This window comes from Melospiza georgiana, chromosome 9 (assembly GCF_028018845.1).
Source record: "Melospiza georgiana isolate bMelGeo1 chromosome 9, bMelGeo1.pri, whole genome shotgun sequence".
NCBI classification, from domain to species: Eukaryota; Metazoa; Chordata; class Aves; order Passeriformes; family Passerellidae; genus Melospiza; species Melospiza georgiana.
This window is the reverse complement of record NC_080438.1, coordinates 22840619-22859069: the sequence shown is the minus strand read 5'-3', so window position 1 is coordinate 22859069 and position 18451 is coordinate 22840619. Positions and strand designations below refer to the sequence as shown.

The 18451-nt window shown below is 38.3% G+C and overlaps 1 protein-coding gene across 5 annotated transcripts in view; it reads right to left on the bottom strand.

Moving 5' to 3' along the window:
* The window catches only part of MAST2 (microtubule associated serine/threonine kinase 2), a 187161-nt gene that overhangs the window by 39581 nt on the left and 129129 nt on the right, over nucleotides 1–18451 (bottom strand). For all 5 annotated transcript variants that reach the window (XM_058029787.1, XM_058029788.1, XM_058029789.1 and 2 more), the window contains 5 exons: nucleotides 16911–16931; nucleotides 14321–14399; nucleotides 9380–9534; nucleotides 1777–1852; nucleotides 708–917 (listed from right to left, as the gene is read on the bottom strand). In XM_058029787.1, the coding sequence (XP_057885770.1) occupies nucleotides 708–917; nucleotides 1777–1852; nucleotides 9380–9534; nucleotides 14321–14399; nucleotides 16911–16931 (541 nt within the window). The remainder of the gene's footprint in view (nucleotides 1–707; nucleotides 918–1776; nucleotides 1853–9379; nucleotides 9535–14320; nucleotides 14400–16910; nucleotides 16932–18451) is intronic.

The window sequence follows — 18451 nt, the reverse complement described above, 5'->3', positions numbered from 1 at the left end:
TCAGCTTGCTGTATCATTAAAGCAGAGGATTAGGAAGATATTCCTAAACAGAGGTCTGGACCCAGCAATTGGCAATAGCACAGACTCTTCACAACAGTTATGGCATAAATTCTAAGAGATGTTTGAAATTTAATATTGTTTTCATGTTGAAGGGAAAGAGCAATTTTTAATGAGTAGCTGAAGCATACTGAGACTGCATTAAAATTACGCCCCCTTGTGTATTTTCATATGCTTTGAATGCCACAAAACACATCCAAGTACTAAAAGCCCACAACTGGATTACGCTCAGCTCAAGAAAATCTTTTGTGAAAAATTTACAGCAACACTAATAGCTATGGTGTTTTCACTCCTTGAAGGCTCTATTGTAATTAATAAGTCATTCAGAGTCCTGAAGTTTATGAGAAAAGATTTCAGTAATTTTGTTCAGCTGAATAAACCAAATTTTCATAAATGGTGAAGACTGCCTTTGACTTACTCATATTCCCATTTAATTTCTGTACAAACAAAGTTCACAGGTGAAGTGATTTACTCAAATCCAGCCACAGTAGATCCTGTTCCAGGTGATTGGAACATCTCAGATCTCCTGACATCCCCCACCCACTGCCCCTCCCCTGGAATCCACACTGTCTCTCCTAAAATCAAAGCTCTGGCTTATTGGTTACAGTTTCAATCAAAATAATATATTCTACTTTCCAGAGGGCACTTACATCCTGGAGAAGTTTCTCTAAGTTTTCCTGCAGCTCATAAAAGTACCGAGAAGTAATAAGACCTTCACGTGATTTATCTAGGCAATCTCTGGCCAGTTCAATAACTTGATGATGAATGAAACTTAGGACCCCATCTGCTAATTGCAGCACGTTCTCAGGAGCATTGGAGGCAATAAACTCAGCCAGCCGTTCTTCCATCTGTGCCGTGGCCTAAAAGTGCAGAATAAAGAGAAATTACTCCTGGATTTTACTAAGGCAGACCTTAAAGCATAAACAAGTAGGGTGCTAAAGAAACATTTGCAATATCATATTGCACGAGGCTTAAAAAATATTCCAAAATACAGTAGCGTTTTCTGAGAGTCAAGATAGCACATCAGAGGCAAAAGTTATATTCACATGAGCAAACAGCAAAAATTAATCAAAACATGCTTTCTGAAAATGTAAATGACCATAAAAATATCTTGGTCCTGAGGCTGTATTCCTCCCTGGGTCTCCAAAGTAAGGATGTAAGATGTGAGGCAGTTTTCAGAACTTTCAGACAAGACTGTGGAAGCTGAAAATCGTTGCCCCAAGCAAGAAACACGCGGCGTTTCTATCACTATAAGCCCTGATATCCTGTTGCCAGAGAAACATCTATTTTTGCTGGTGGTGGAACAGGAAGGAATGGCCATATCGACAGCTGTGGGATACACAATCTTTTACACTCATTTCAATGAGATTTTGTCTTTTAACTTGCTTCCACAGGTTTCATTATCCAGCTTTTTAAAAAGCCAAGGCATGGCTCTTCTTCTCACTCTTGTGAGAATTTCTCATGCCAATAGAAGACATCAAAATTTAGCAAATATGAAATACAAACAAAAAAAACCAATTCAGCCTTTTCCAACTTAATCTCTACATACACCAAATCTATTTCTTCTACTGCAGAATTAAGATATGAAGATGAGGAGGCAGCTTCAAACTCTCAATCACTGCTTGAAAAGCTGGACTCCTTCACCAACCAGCACTACAAACTAATTCTGAGCTTGGACACAAGTTCATTGAATGCATTATTCAAAAAGTATTTCTTTACCTTTGGAAACCTTTCTTTGTACACATGATTCATCATTATTATTTCACTGTCAAAGGAAACTGGAGAGCGACCAGGGCTGGAGGAGAAAAGAAATAATGTTATCATTTACAGATATCACACCAAAACTTCAAAACCCAGTGCTAATCATAATGCTGCCACATTGACTATAGCCATTCCAAAGCTTTGAGTTCACTTCAGTGCTGTGCAGATGCTGGACCTCAGAGAAGATCCTGGCAAGCAGTGGCAGTCTGCAGTCCCCTGGAGATGCTGACATCCCTGTCCCCACGCAGGCTCTGGCAGAAACTCTCCTATTCCATTTCCAGTGAATGCAAACCCTAACACAGAAGCTTGCAGAACCCCAGTGCATTTATTGCAGATACATTTGCTATTCCCTTCATCCTGTGACTGCCCTCCATGGAAGCAGGAGCAGCCCTACTCCAAAAAAAATCACACTGAGCTCTGGAGTCTCCAGTGCCAGAAGGGAGCAGGGCAATAGGAAGTAAGGAAGTTGGGGTGATTTGTTTTGCTTTGTCTGAAGGATACTGCACGAGCACTGTTATTCAGCTAAATCTTACATATAAAATAAATCCCACAGGCAACAGGGACAGAGTTCTTTTATGCATTCCCTTGATGCACATTACACCATGGATCCATATGCATCTATGCACAGTTTGCAAGAAACTTTAAGGCACTCAAAAAATAAAAAAAACAGGACAGTAAATCTTGACAAGCTGCATTTATGTTACTGTTTGGGTGGGTTTTTTAAAGAAAGGTTGCATCTTGTTTCATCACATCTGATGGTATGCAGGGCTCTGACTCACTCTGCCACCAAGGACAGGCGGATGAGGTAATGCAGATAATCCCCAGCTACAGATCGCCTGCAGCAGCTCAGCTCCAGCTACCTTGTTTCAATGTTCAAAACAAACAAGGGCTTCTATTATTTGGCATCTTACATGATCATTGCCTTCATGATTTTAAGAGAAGTAAATACTCCTAAAAGTACTCTATGTCAAAAGATACAATTTTATCTTAAATGCCTTCAAACATTTCAAACTTGCTAGTGAAGGATGAAATCGATCTCTCTAAATGGAATAAATGCATTTTAAACTTGGAATGCATTACAGTTACTACCTTCCTGCTAACCTATTTAGAGCAAAAAACATTCTTTTGGCAACATATATTAGCAATTCAAAGAAAATTTAACTCATTGTATCACAGATTGCAGCAGTACCAAACTCTTTTTATGCCTTGTACTGATATTCCATTAATTACATCATGTCTTGTTTTTATTACTGCTTATTCCTTAGCTTGAGAAAATGCACTTCAGATTAAATCTGTCACTGAATCCTTATGTTGAAGAAGAAGAAAACTGATTTGTATGTTATGAATAGCAAGTAAAAAGACATTTTCATCAACTTCCCTTAGCTTCATAGATAGCTATTTTTAATCAAGAAGAGTTTTCTTTAAAAAGAAACTTACATTTATATTCATATGTAATGTATGACATAATTAAACATTCGGGTAAAAACATTTAAATTGCAGAGTTATAAGCAAATTCCCCTGCACATTTAGCCTGCTATCCTTATCCTTTTTTCTCTTAAGACCAAACATGCTGACACAAACACCACACTTGTTTACTGGTACTTCATATGGAGCTGGAGGACTTGGTGAACACAGTTACTGAAGAATTTATTTTTCTCTGATGTAATTTTTCTCTGTGTGATCTAAGTGAGGTATAAATTACAAGTATATATGAGCCCTTTGATACTTACACAGAAATACTGAGGCACACACTTCACTTTAACAGTAAAATTTGTACATGCTTAAGTATTTGCTGTCTTAGGGCTACAATAAAACATGAGGGATTTTGCCTTTTGCTTTCAAGGCACTTTATTCATACGGATACAGGAAATTAAGAGCTCTGCAGAAATCAGGCTACTTGAGCTGTCCTGCCAGCAGATGTAGAATTTCCTTAGGGAGACCCATGATAGGAGAATTTACTGTGTTTGCTTTTGTTTACAAAAAAATTTCTGTGCACACCAATTGGTAAGAAAGTGCTTCCTTGGGCATTTGCAGTTTTGTCTCTCACCTTCTACCACTTTCTAACAATCAAAACAACAGAATACCCATAAATCTCTGGATAAAACTCCAGATCAAGGGGCACATTGTCACCCAAAATAAAATTTGCTCAATATACGAGGTCAAATTAAATGTCTAGCTGATTATAGCAAGACTGCAACATAATATACTGCATCATAATTTCTAATGTTGATTCTTAGGTTGGGAAACTAAGGAACTAATTAGCTGGATACCTAACTAACTAAAGACTGTCTGCCAAGCACTGCCAGGTTCTCTACAGCACCTCTAGGACACAACCAGGTGAAAAAGGAACAAGGACTGGGCAGATAACTGAATGCCACCAAGGGAGAACACAAGGAAATTTAGAAATAAGATAAAAGGAGTCTAAGACATTTTACTGGCATGACATCTTTTCAAATGCAAAAGCTTCACACATCTATCCAGCACCAAAAAATTTCACAGGCAGAACCAAACCAATCTAACATTTCAAGCCTCAGAGAAGAACAGATTATTTTCTGCAAAACAGAGGACACATGCTGTGCACGTGCATAAAATTTAAAACAAAAGGCAGGCTCCTTCCCTTTCCTTGGTGCAGATAGGTAGGTCAAAGAAGTGATTATTGTCAGTGACTTTTTCATTTCAGCAGAGCAGACATTAGAAGAATAATATCTGTCCCCTTAAGCTTAACAGCAGAATGAAAAACTACTCTCTTTTCCCCTCCTTCACGCTTCCTCCTCTTTATGAGACAACGTGGAGGTGGATTTTCAGGGATATCTATCTCCCACAAAGATTTCTGTTGCCTTCAACCTGTCAAAACTCATGTCTCCTTATCTGATGCTTCAAAGTGAAAATAGCTTATAGAGAGCTATTTTGAGGAGCAACGTTTACGCAATAACTTAAATCTCACAAAATCTAGTTTAAGGATGACTAAATAAAACCGACATGTTTATGAATAGGTAATTTCTCCTTCACTATGACAGCTGTACTTATTAGGAAAAAACAAAAAAGCTGAAAGCACTGTTTCCCTCTGCTTTCACACTGTATATAAAGGTTTAATTAGGTTGTATTTACAGGATATGATCGAAGTCAGTTCTCATGGGAAACATAGAGCTATAGGCTTTAATTTTCTGTCATTTCCAGACACACAAAATAAGGAATTTGAAAACTAGAGAGCTAAAGTTGGATAAAGTAGGCACTAAAATAAGCCTCCTGCTGAAGGTGAGCCTTCCTCTTCTCCCAGGAAATAAATATTTAAATCTTTGAGGTAATGAAAGTTACATTAATACTAGAAGTCAGAAAACTTCCCCAGCAGCAGGGGCTGCAACTTCTGCTTTCCAATATTTCAGGAGTTTTATGCATGCCAGCAAAAACTGAGACTGCTTTAGAATGAAAACACAAAGTTGGAGTAACAAGCAGTGCAAAGAACAAATAAGGATACCCAGTTTTCTTCATAACGGAAAACCACAAAAAAGGTGAGTGAACCCAAAAGTTAATAAATGTAAAACCAACCACTTTGAAAAATCTTTTCAAGTCAAGTTCACAGGACACACCGTCTTGAGAAAGGAAAAAAAGAGACCAACATTATCTGTAATGCAGTTAGAATGTGTTTTTAGAAGGAATAGATGCCTTGTGCTGTAGAATATAAAACTATTATCCTTTCTCAAATCCATGGGGATTGAATCCCTGCTCCACAGCTTGTGGTGGATGGCCCTGCCTGAGAGCAGCGTGAAGGGATGAACACACCACGGTTACTCAAGTGGTTAAAGCTGCCTCTGAAGTGCACTGAGAGGAGAGAGCCCCACAGCCTGCAGGATGAAAGATAAAAATGGACTGTGTAGGCCACTGGTTTCCACAACACCTATTGCTTCTTAGGCATTTTATCATCAGGAGTCTTTTTTGGCATTTTCCAGTTGTTTTGTCTGTATATTCTTAACAGCAGGATCCAGTGTGCTAAAAGTCAGGCTGGGGGATTGCATTTAAAAAGCACTACCCTGCAAAGAGATGAAGAAGGATGATCTCATCTAATTCAACTACATAAAAATTCACTGCAACAATCTTCTGCCCTTTTTACCTAGACAACATTATCCTGAAACACAAAAAGAGATCAAGAAAAATGGGCAGATTGGTGGGCTGAGTGACTGCACAAAGGCAGCTCCTGAAAAAGTCTTTATTAGTTAACTCTACTTTTATCTCTGACATTATCCACACATTCCCACATGTGAGCAACTGCTAAAGATGACAAGTGAAGAGAACTGGGAAAAGATGGAAGGCAGCATCTCTTTAACTTAAAAAGAGTAATGATGCCAAGTTTAGTGCAAGTATTCACAACTTTTCATGTTTTTTACTCCAAGGAGAAAAGATCTTGTTCAGGTGAAGTCTAGGATTGATCTGAACAAAACAAATGTAGCCTGGGGATCTCCCTGTTGGTCAATAACTTAAAGAATTTGAAGGTTGCATTATAAAAAAAAAAAAAAAAAAAAAAAAAAAAAAAAAAAAAAGAGAGAGAGAGAACAGTTGAGAGATGATATTTAGGAACTACTTCTACAGGTAATAAAGAAGTCTTTTCTTCTACAGAAGACACACTACAAGCACCTAAACAGGTGGATCACATAGAAAGATGTTCTTTGACTGAGCATGTGAGCACTGGATCTTTTTGAGACAGATGAGAGTACAGGCTCCTGGATTTTGCAAGCAGCTTTATAAGGATGTCACACCTCTCATTCCAGCACTGGTCTCTTGTTCCCTCTTTCCCCCTGCAGAGGGAAGCAGCTGGGAAAGAGCCAGTGCCATTTCTTCAGGGCAGAAATTCTGGGCATTTCAAATAAGACATGATTAAATAAAAGATGAGTATCCTCAAGGCACACTGGCAGAACACCTCAAGCAAAGCAGAGGTGCTACCAATCTGTCAGTGCACCCTCCATGACTGCACACTTTGTAAGTTTTATCATCCAGTTTGATCATTAAGAGTGCTCTGTATGAACAGAACATTTGCAGCTAGAAAATGGTACATTTCTAGCCAAAAAAGTACATGTATTTTTCCAAAAGTTACATCTAGGCAATATTCTATACCCAGTAGCATAAAATGATCATCTGCACTTCTAAAAAAAATATCTTGGATTACAGAGACGAAGAAACAATCTCAGCATTTGGCAGTGACATCTCAAAATGCCACTTCCTCTCTCAAAAACAGATGTAAAACTGCAGTCATATAGGAAGGAAAATGAATACACATTAACTATGTGTATGACACCATCATTAACTATGACACCATCTTTTAAATTATAAAGCCATGACTGCCAATTAAGGGAAATGTCTGATGTATTTTGTTCATCTGCTTTTCATTAAAGCTGATCAAACAAGACCACTGAGTGAAAAAATACATTTTAAGGAAATTAGTGCTTAATTGAATTCAATGTTGAAAAACAAAAGCTGTTCTCAGCTTTTAAGTAAGTGAAAATATCTTCTCACCAAGTGGGGTAACTCTAAAGTGTGGGCAAATAAATAAGCAAGCTTTGTGCAGTGAACAATGTCTGGTCTGCATGTGTTTCAGCATTTGTTTACAAGCACAGGCTGCCCTCTGTGAGAGGGATTTTGCTCCTGCAAACATTGCTGCAGTTGGTTGGAGTGACCTATCCATTCTCCTTGGAGCTGCAAGGGCCAGCACGAATGCTTGGTAGTTGCAAGGGTGCTTCAGAGTCACACAGCATCACAGGACTGGCAATAAGCAAAATGGAAACCAAATGAGGCACAGTGAGTTGAAAAAATTAAATTACTTCTTTCTAAGCTTTGGAATACCAATAAGGGTGGACATTTTCACACTAAAAACCAGTGAGAGAGCCAGAAAAGGTATCCAAGAGAAGAAGAAGATTAATCAGTTATATGAAACACTGAATTAATCTCATCCCACCACAAATTATAAACCTACTCCACGATCAGTCTGCTTCAAATTGGCTCACAGAGGCAAAATTCTCTGCAACCTGATAACCCATATTAACAAGGAAGAAAATAAAACTGGGCTCTTTACGTGGTGATGTATATGATTCTTGCATTAGCAGAAGTGTTTTCTACACCAGGATGACACCTGTGCTAGAGGACAATCATTGCTTTAGCATGTGTGTCTGCAGGAGCTGCCTCACCCCTAGAGAACTGGTGCCACTACAGTTCCACTGCTCAGCAGGGTCAGGGTTATCAGTGGCAGGACTATGGTTCAAAGGGGCTTAGTACAGAATTTACAATCAGTCTTCACTACATGGCACTGAGGAGGTCCCTGGCTGAGTGTGCCACTACCCACAGCACTCACCTGCTCCTGTAGATTATTATTGTGCAATTACACTTAGCAGGTCTATATGCAATTACCATGCAGCCTGCACTGAAGTTCAGAACACACAAATAATTACAAATAATCCTGAAAGGTCAGCTCTGCCATGACATGATATTCACCATGGGTTTTGTTACTATCCTGGCCTGTTTCACTTCCTACTTTTACAAATGTCCACCCAAGTCCTGAGCTGGGCACACTGATTCAGCAATTCCAGCTGGCAGAGTTTTTGAATATTGTCCATTAATTTAAAGGTGATATCCACCTTCAGCATCCTCAGATGAATGAAGGCTTCACCTCCTTCAACCCTGCTTGTAAAAACCCTTTTCTTTCACAAGGTATGTCTAGACTTTCCCTAGACTTTTGTTCACTTGGTCCAGCACTAAAGGCATGGCAAAACTTGAGGCTTTTGCCATGATACAAAGTGTTTGTGGATTTATTCCACATAGCTGTTAGAGATCTGCAGAAAGATTGCCCAGAGAGTTTGTGGAATCTCTGTCCTTGGAGATATTCAAAAGCTATATGGACATGATCCTGGGCAGCCTGCTTGAAAAGGGTTTTGCACAGGATGACCTCCACAGATTCTTTCCAACCTCAGCCATTCTGTAATTCTGTGAAAGATGAAATTCTAGTTGTTTCTGGTTTTATGTATGGAGAAATCAACTACACAAGGAAATAACCTGGACAGTTATCTTTGAACAACCAGTTCTCTGAACCAAAAGTAAAATTATTCAATTATTAATGCAGCAGAAACATTTTCAGCACTATTAAAAAATCGTGCTGGGGAGCAACTCCATTTAAGGTTTTGACTTTATCTATTCTGAAGCACTGCCAGAAAAGTTATTAAAAGTGGTTATAACCACATCCTTATGATATTGCAGCAAAATTCTGAGAAGAAACTTCACTAAAGGAAACCTACACCCTATGCAGTTAGTTTGAGACACTTGCTGATCATGTTTTCATAGAGTTATTGTGAAAATACAAAAGCAGAGCATACCAACCACTTTGCAATCCAAAAGCTCAGCAATGTGAGAAAAAATCCTTTGTGATCAGATGAGGTGAGTTAAATGCTGATTAAAAGTTTCAAACACATGTAACAAAGCAACTACAAGTAATGATTCTTAGATCTGAAAGAATATAGAAATATAGAAATGCAATAAATGTGTCCAACAACTTGAAAAATTCCACAAGCAATCCAAAGCTCACCTGAGGCTGCGAGACCGAGGCCTCAAGGCTGGAGAATGGCGCCCTTCCTCATCAGTGATGCTCTCGGTACTGAAATGCTTTGTCAGGAAATGAAGTTCATCTGCCGTGGGCTGAAAGGGCAGCTGGTGCAGCTTCTCCTGAGATGAGCATGATGACTGAGTACAGAAAAAAATACAGAAAAGAAATGCACTAAACGCATGCATAGGGGTCAGCTAATGAATGGAAGAGGAACGGATTCTGCCAGACACTGCGCACTCCAGCGGAAAAGAAAGCCATTTATCAGACCAGGTGCCTCTTTTTATTGCCCTCATTGGGCTCAGCCAACCCTTACATTCAATGACAGAGCTGGTCAGATCAGGAAAACTTTGGGAGAGGGCTAGGGAACCATTGCATCTGATTCTGGAACCAGCACATCTGATCATGCAGATAATTTACTATCAGGAGACAGAAAGGGAGGCACGTGAGTACCAGCACCACTCAGGAAAGAACAAGGAGGTTCCTGGAGTGGTGAGCAACTTTCTTTCCTTTTATCTCATATTCTCTTAGCTCAGGAGCTTCATGGCATGCAAAATGCTATGGAGCTGTGTGGACCTCAGATTTTTTTGGTTATTGGCTCTCACAGGAAATTGCTATTGTAAATGATCAGGATTTTATTTCTCCTTTTCATTACCCATCAGGCTTCTTCTCTAACCAGGGTAGCAACAATATATAAAGTATCTGACTTGTAAGACTAACAAAGTTTCTCATCAGTGAACTAAACATTTTATTCTTCTGCAAATAAGTTGATGCATTTATATGACACGTTCTGTGATAATAACAGACATGAAACTGTGTTAATTTGTGAACCTCATAAAACCTGAGATTAAAAGAAGTACTTGTGGAAATATTAGTGGAAAATACTAATAACATCAAAGTTAGACATTCCAGGAGAAAAAGCTGAAGGTCAAGTAACAAATGCATTTTTTTGTGTGTGATTCTTCAATGCCCCTTTCCATTTTAGAGAAGAAAATAAATTACGTAAGGACAAATTAAAAATTCTCTTTAAAAACAAAGGGGAAAATAAAAAAAGAAGTGCTGAATAATCAGAGTAGCACTGAACAACACCAGTGGGCCTTATTAAAAACATCACCCTGACCTAAGTTCCACAGCTCCTTGTTATCTGATGAAATTAATTATGTACACTGTTCCAGCAGGAAAACTTTTCCTTTTGCTACAACAACCTTCACTTAGACTGGAAGCACTACATCCTAGTACCAGAAGTATTGGTAGGAGGGAGTTATACACGATATAACACATATGACCAAAGATTTAACTCACCTAGCATGGGAAAGAAAGCATATCTGTCTTTTCTCATATAGCTAGATCATTTGGATTGACATTTTCTGAGGGGAAAAACCCCATCAGCCAGCAAATCTGAGATGAACAAGTCACATAGAATGTTCAAATGGTGTAGTTATTCCAAGTATTGTAAAAACCAGAAAAACTGGTAATATAAGAACATATCAGCCTAAAGATCCTATTTTTGACAAAAATTTAATTGGCTTCAGATCCACTCCCACTGCACTGCACAGAGGCATTTTACAGAAAAGGAAGTACTAAAGACACTTAAAAACCTGCCTTAACAGATACCCAGGTTCTGGTATTGCAAATGCATGTCTGATTCAAAACAAATTAGTTTAGCACATAGTTACTTGAATTAGAAAGAAAAAAAATCAAAACTTATAATCTAGAAAAATCATTAAAAACTTTATGTTTCCCAACAGCACAATCACTGGGGAAGCAGCGCTAGTCAGCCCATGGACAGCACAGCAAAATCCTCCCTCCACTTCCTCTCCTTAAAAGCAATCAGATCACAAAGTTTAGAATTCCAGAGAATAATTAATGAATGCCCTGAAGATAAAGACCATGGACATTCTCTGCCAAGGGCTTCTCTAGCAGTATTAAGGCATATGACCTTTCAGTGAAAAAGCATGAAAGCAAAGTGAAACACTTCTGAAGCATTGATTTGCAGGTAATCACATCCCACTACTCAATATTTGCAGCAGACTAATACAAATATCCCCCTGGTGTCTTAATTACAGATGCAGAATTACCCAACTATTCTCCAGTAAAAAACAAAAAATCAATCTATGTTATTGTTGATTGTAAACTCACTCTGCATCTAGAAAATGAAGAGCAGATTAACTGTTTAAAAATAATTGTATACTGGCCCATCTAACTGATTCACCTAACTAGAAAGGTCTTCTTCAGCTTTTTCAATGTTGGTCTGATGCCACATCTGGTCTTCATGATTTGTAAGAAAAGGGTAAATGTGGTTTGGTTTTGATTGAAGTATCACACCTCATTTGGAAGCAAAACGTAAAGCAGAATCTACAGGTCCTCACACACTGACCTAGGACTAGGTAAATGCCTTGGGCTGTTCAGTAGGTTGGTACAGCAGGTGATCTCTGGTCACAGAGATGGGGGTCAGCTCTTGCTCTCATACAAAAGCTCAACCAGCAGGACACAGAATGGACTGGGACCTTCTTGATATTTCATTTTCCACTGGCACATCCACCAGAGCAAAGGTGTACTGGCTTCCTTTTCTTGCTTGAGAGAGAAACAATCTTGAGGACTGATCATATGAAATGGAAACCCAAACTTCTGTTAAATTCCTGTCTGCAGCACTAATTCATTGTGTCCTTTTGACAAGCCCCTTCACTGCCTCTTACTTCAGTTTCCAAGTCTATGCAGCAATAACACTGCTTATCAACTTTAGAGGCGTTATTCAGATCAATTCAAATTAATTCTAATCTGTGAAATACTGAGATAATAGGATTGGCTTAGAAATGTAATACCAGGTTTAATAGCTCCAACAATTGCATCACTGCTTACTAAACAGCCCATTTCAAAGTCTTTCTACTACTGAACCAGCAAAAGGTCTAGAGATGAGGAACTTAGTCACTTAGGGGAAAAAAATAAAAGCCTTGGAATTACATGTTTCAACCAATTTCTTGAATTAAGCTGAATTCAGGTCTAACTACAACTATCACTATGCTTCTCATTACACTTCCCTGTTACTGACACTTGAAAAATTACCATTTGAACTGATGCTTTCTATGTGACATGTCTATCTCAGATTTGTTGAATTGTTTGTTTGCTTTTTTCATTGGAAAACATTAATCAAAATGGTCTATCTATTTCTGGGAACATGAAGAGAGACAAATATGATTACTGAGTACAGAAAAAAATACAGAACTTTAGAAAGTTCTCAGCTTTCTCATGCCAGAAAGCTACGAGCTTTCTATAAGTGGCCTTGATGTCCCAATTTCAAAGTAAGAACTGATGCTTCCAACAGATTTTTGGTGTTGCTACTTTTTCTTTCTCCATAGGCATCCACTTTAAGTCTGGTCAAACTACAAACTCTTTAAAAACTACAGTTTGGCCTCCAAAAGTGTCATCTTCACAAGCAAACTGGAAGCTGTCACAGTGACTACCGATGACCAAGCTATTATTGGACGCCATCCATATGGAAAGTAACTGTGCTTGCTCCATGCTCCCATAGCTTGAAGAGGACTTAGACAGGGATTATGCACATAAAGATTTAGCCTAAGACTATAAAGGCCAAAGCAGAGCCTCTTCTTAACAGCTGCTCTTAAGTGCTTGAATGTATAATAATGTGTGGCAGTGCAACCAGGGACATCTTTTTCCTGTACATTTTTCTGTGCTCCTGGCCACATATCTGTATGCACATTGAAATCAGGTCACCTGCCTTCCAAGGAGACAAAAGCACCCCAAACTCAACTAGAAAACAAATGTCTTGAACCTCAGAAAGTAACAAATGGTAGAAATTGTGTGAACTAGAGTTTGCAAGAATGTGTCTGAAGAAATGAAGTTATAGAGATAAGATTAACATTGCAGAATCAAATTTTAATCATTATCAATTTATACTGAAAGGAAACTTTTGACCCCAATTTCTTCTTTTTCTATATAGATTGAATTTAACACTCATCCCCAAAAAACCTTATAAATTTGTGTTTGAGAGGCACTAGAAAGTTTATGGATGAACTTAGAACAGTTCACAAGGAAAACAACGATACAGTGTAAGATTTGCATAACGTGTAGTAATGAGCCCTAATTAATGAAGGTGTTACAATTATTAGGAGCACACTCTAAATAATTAATACAAAACCAAATGATCAGTATTATGGAAAGAGGCAGTGATTTGTTACCACACAGTTGAAGACACCATAAGACACATACAAAAGCATGTTACATTAAGTCTGTACTTTATAGTTCCAATATTTCTATCTTTGTCTTTACAAGGTTCTAATGGGGATAACCACAACGCTGAGCTGACTTAAACTAAAAATAAGATTCATTTTAGAAAGCATGTCAGAGTTACAAGGGTTAACATGGTGCTACCAGCTTGGTGGTATTACTCACAGAACTCAAGCACACTGCAGCCAACCTTTCTAATGATGGTGTAAGAACTGGAAAGCTTCATTAGGAGGTTAAAATTACTGGGGCTGAATAACAGATGTGGCTTATCAATTTCTCTTTCTGCTAGCCTAGTAGAAGAGGTTTTCAGACTAAGTACTTGCAAGCAGACAAGAATTTCATTCCCCAGTTACAAAAAGCTGAGAGCTGGAAGGTATTTGTGCACTATCTCTGAGTCCTGCCACTTTGGAGACTTCGTGCCTCTCAAATGATCACTTGAGCCAAGTGCTGCACTGGGATTTCACCAATGGTGAAGGCAAAGTGCAAGATGATAGGAGCTGGGAAATGGAGGAAAAAAGCAGCAGAACCAGTAATTAAAATAATTTTTAAAATAATTAGTATATTAAATAATGTTAGCAAAACAATGAAGAAAGATCCAGTATTTTAGTAGAGACTCAGAAGCAGATTTGTTAGGGTGTGTTTGTAGAAACTGAATTGCTTGGAAAAGTCAGTGTCACTTACTGAAACTGTTGAACTGGGAGTGTTTGTGCCATATCCAGATGAAGGAAGGGAGGCCAAGGACCAGCGGCGTCCGTCCGTTCTGGGGAAAACATGAGAGAAATCACAGTCAGGAACACAGTGTGGCTAATTCTGGAGAAATAGGTAAGCTTCTCCTCTGTATCTCCTAACCTCACGCTTTTATTAATGCCTTGAGTTATTCAGATAAATCAGGTATCCTATTTACAGCCACACTTGTGGAAAAGCAATTAGAGTAAGTTTTGAAAGCAAAACTAGGTGACCTCAGAAAAGCTAAAGCAAAGGGGCACCAGAATCCTGCATTAAGTAGATGCTTTGTACTTGTACAAAACTTGGAGTTCCTAAAACAGACAAATACAAATAGCTCCTTGCAAACTTCTTCGAAAAAGACACTCATGCTTATCATACTGATGCAGCTCATTGTCTTCCAAATGAAGATTCAGATTGAGGACAAAAAAAATTACATTAGATCAAGAATCAACTGAAAGCAGATTAATTTGTTTACCTACTCAGAGGGCATCCTGCCCAGCATATTTCCTGGTATAGCTGGAAAATTAAACCCAGCAGATAGGAACAGAGCCAAGGGGCCCACTCCAAATACACGAATAAATCACAGAAATCTCACCTAGGGTCCTTTCTCCTCCAGTCACTATAACATCAGCAGTTACTTCCCTATTGTAGCCAAATAAACATGTTCCTTGTTCCTTGATTATATTGATTCCTCAGGGAAAACATACAAAACATTGTGGTGACACTGCAGAAAGGTCTTGTTTTGCCAGTGTCAAAACTGAGGAACCAAAGAACTACACAAGAGCTTTGAGAAGAATCAGCGCTGTCCTCCCTGAAATCCTCTTCTTCCCCCAAACCCAGTCTCAGTGAGGATGGAAACCGAACTACATTCAGCTCAGTCTCACAGCACTTTTTCTAGCTCTGATCTATTTTCCCACATGGTGTCCTTAAAATGGACAGCCATGTCCTGTTGCACAGGGGGATGGATGTTAAAAGTCTCCTCCTCACGTCAGTTTCCATTTGCTTGGGTTTTTTCTTGCAGCAGATTATCAGTAACTGGTCATAACATGAAGCTGAATTAGAACAGCTCTAACTCACTTTGGAGAGACATGGGAGGTTTTGGTACACACAGATACAGTGCATTTATGCAAGTGCATTATAAAATAGAATATTTGGTACAGGTCTGAAATAGTGATTATAAAAACCTCAACTGTTATCTTCACAGTAATATTTCTCATCCACTATCCATATCCATGAAGCCTCCAGATAAAGGTGCCTTTATCTGTGCCCACCAAGACAAAAACCCCTGTTTACAGTTTAGTTCCTTTTATTTTCAGGCACTGATGCACACCTCTCTTTGTCATCTATCTTAGAATGAGAGGGAAATAAACTCACTGTTCCACATCACTGAAAGAATATTATGTCAATAGAGTTTTAAAAAGACTCATGCTTCATGCATTAAAAAAATAATAAGTCTGTAATGCAGATTTTTATTGCATGCCTATGGTACAGCTAAACCCCATTTAGCCACAGGTGATGTTTTCTCTGGCAAGACAATTAAATGTAAAAGAATAATCTCAAAATCGTTTCAAGTGAAATGGAATTCCTTTCTTAACCCTGAAAAACAACAACTATCCACATTACAAAGTTGTAGCATGCTGTGGTAAGGGATTGAACACCTAACTTCAATAATCTTCATTGAGTTTCTTGTAACATACAGGGGCTCAGGGGAAATATTTATGTCAATGATTCAACCTCACTTTGGCTCCTCAGTCCCAGAGCAAAACATTCTGTTTCTTGCTGCACAAGTTATTCATTTCTTGCAAAAGAAAAGCTTGATTTTTTAAAAAAACTGAATTACCTAAATGGTGCATTGAAATAACTTTAGAATTTTCATTTTTACCAAGTTAAAAGAAAATATCTTTCTCAATTAGAAATTCCAGCACAGCCCTTCATGCTTAGGCTGTTTTCTGCTGATGCAATCCAGGCAAGCAATGTGCTAAGAGTCAGGACAAACACATCAGCTCTACTCTAGCAGAAAGAAGTGGGACAAGAGTGAAAATCTTCCAAATCAAGGGAGAGGAAAAACCTTTAAAGCAAATTCTTCCTACATTTATGCAAAGCATTTCAAAGTACTTCATTGTTTTGTTAATAAACATACTTTTAGCGAGACAACGTGCAATATTACTTCAGAATAAGACACTTGGAATGACAGCTTTAGGTTTTTTTATTTATTATAGATGCTTTGCTAGCCTAACAAAGACATGCAAACAACAAATTTTGCGTCTAAAATGATATTTTAATTAGTTAATTATGGGGGTGTTTTTATGGCAGCTAAATGCTATTTCACGAAGAAGCAGATCAATTTCAAACAAGGAGTTAGAAAAACAACACATCTTCACCAGAGCGCTACCTGTTTATTGCTTTAAGCCAAAATATCAAGATTTTCTGTTTCTACTACAAAGACTAGAAGCTGAATGCCTAAATGGGGTTGTTACAGCATGAACTTGTTAGGGACACAAGCTTTACACACACACACAAACAGCAGCAATGGGATCCACATTACCTGTCTGCTCTGTGTCCATGGCTGTGTGGAAAAAAATTGTACAATAATTATGAGAGAGGGAGCAGTAAATGATGCATGTGATTTCTGAAAAAAACCCCTTCATCTTCTGTTACTGGTATTCCTGCAATATCAGTTTTAGTGAGTATGAGCAGAATTAACCATACATTCCTGCCCATAGTGTTGTGGCTATGACACAATCATTGAAAGGGTATCTAAAAAGGGATTTATGGTTAATCACAAGTCAGACTAAGGACAACCTTGCAGGAAACTGTAGTGGCTTTACAATAACACAAACTTTCCAAACAAGTTTCCTATCCCATCTCAAGAAAGAACACATCATAGGACTATAAAGAAATAATGGCATTCACAAATTATGTCCAAACAGGATAATAAATGAACAAATTACACTGCTAAAAAGGCAGAAATCAGCAACAAGTAATTCCTGAGATGGCAAAGGCAGGAAATCAGGCAAGGGCCTGATCTCTTAAGCCCCATGCAATGCCAATGAAAAGGGTACTGTGAAATATCCATTTCTCTGGCACCACACTTGTAATTCCTTAATTCCATCATATAGAAGTTATTCTGATACCAGTATGGGGTAATCCAGCATGTATCTGTTGTTACTGCTGGCATAGCTATTCAGGCTGCAATGCAGGCAGAAAATAGAAACAGGTTTCTAAAACAAGCAGTGCTTAAGTGTTCTTTTCCCTGGCAGGAAAAGTATAGAGAGGAACATGAATACTATAAAATGAACCACGGCACTCAACAGGACAGGCTTAACCTTTATTCACCTATTTCTTTAAAAATTAGATTTTAAAAGTTGAAAAGTATGAAAGAGCACTCTTCAGAGTTTTAGAAAGCCATATTGAAGGATCAAGTTGAAACATGATGTTGAAAAATTACATTGAGGTTTGACAATAACTGCTGTTTCTGCTGCAACTTTTCTACTGTTTTCCAGGATCCAGAACTCCTGTGAGATACTTCAGATACTGTGAAAAATGGTAAAAGTTCAGCTGATTTCAACAGAGCTTATTGAATACATCCAGATCAGGCTTTAAAAACAAATGTGGATGAGTCCATTTGAGTTGTTTAAGCTGCAGGTAAAGCACTAATTTTCCCTCTGAGGCAACAGGAAAATACATATCCCGTCTCTTGCATTTCATGTGCTATTAAAAAGCATTTTCTTACATAAGACTAGAAGACCAAAGTCTGCTTCACACAGAATTCAAGGACACCAGGTCTTCTAGCAAATCACCTCAATGGAGAAATGTTCCAGGATTTTCCTGCCATTCAGATAAAGAGTGTACTTTATTCCATCAAATCCTAACCCTTTATTCTTCTCTGAAGTGTTGAGACTTATCATTTTTTCTAACTAGTCCTCAAGCTAAATCTGTCTTTCTCCAAGAACTTACTTCCTCTCAGGATGATCACACATTTCCTATTCTCAGATCATTTATACACAGACTGGGTTTTTTTCAACTAAGGTAGAGTTTAATAAATCCAAAATACCTTCCTCACACTTTAATCTAATAACCCACCTC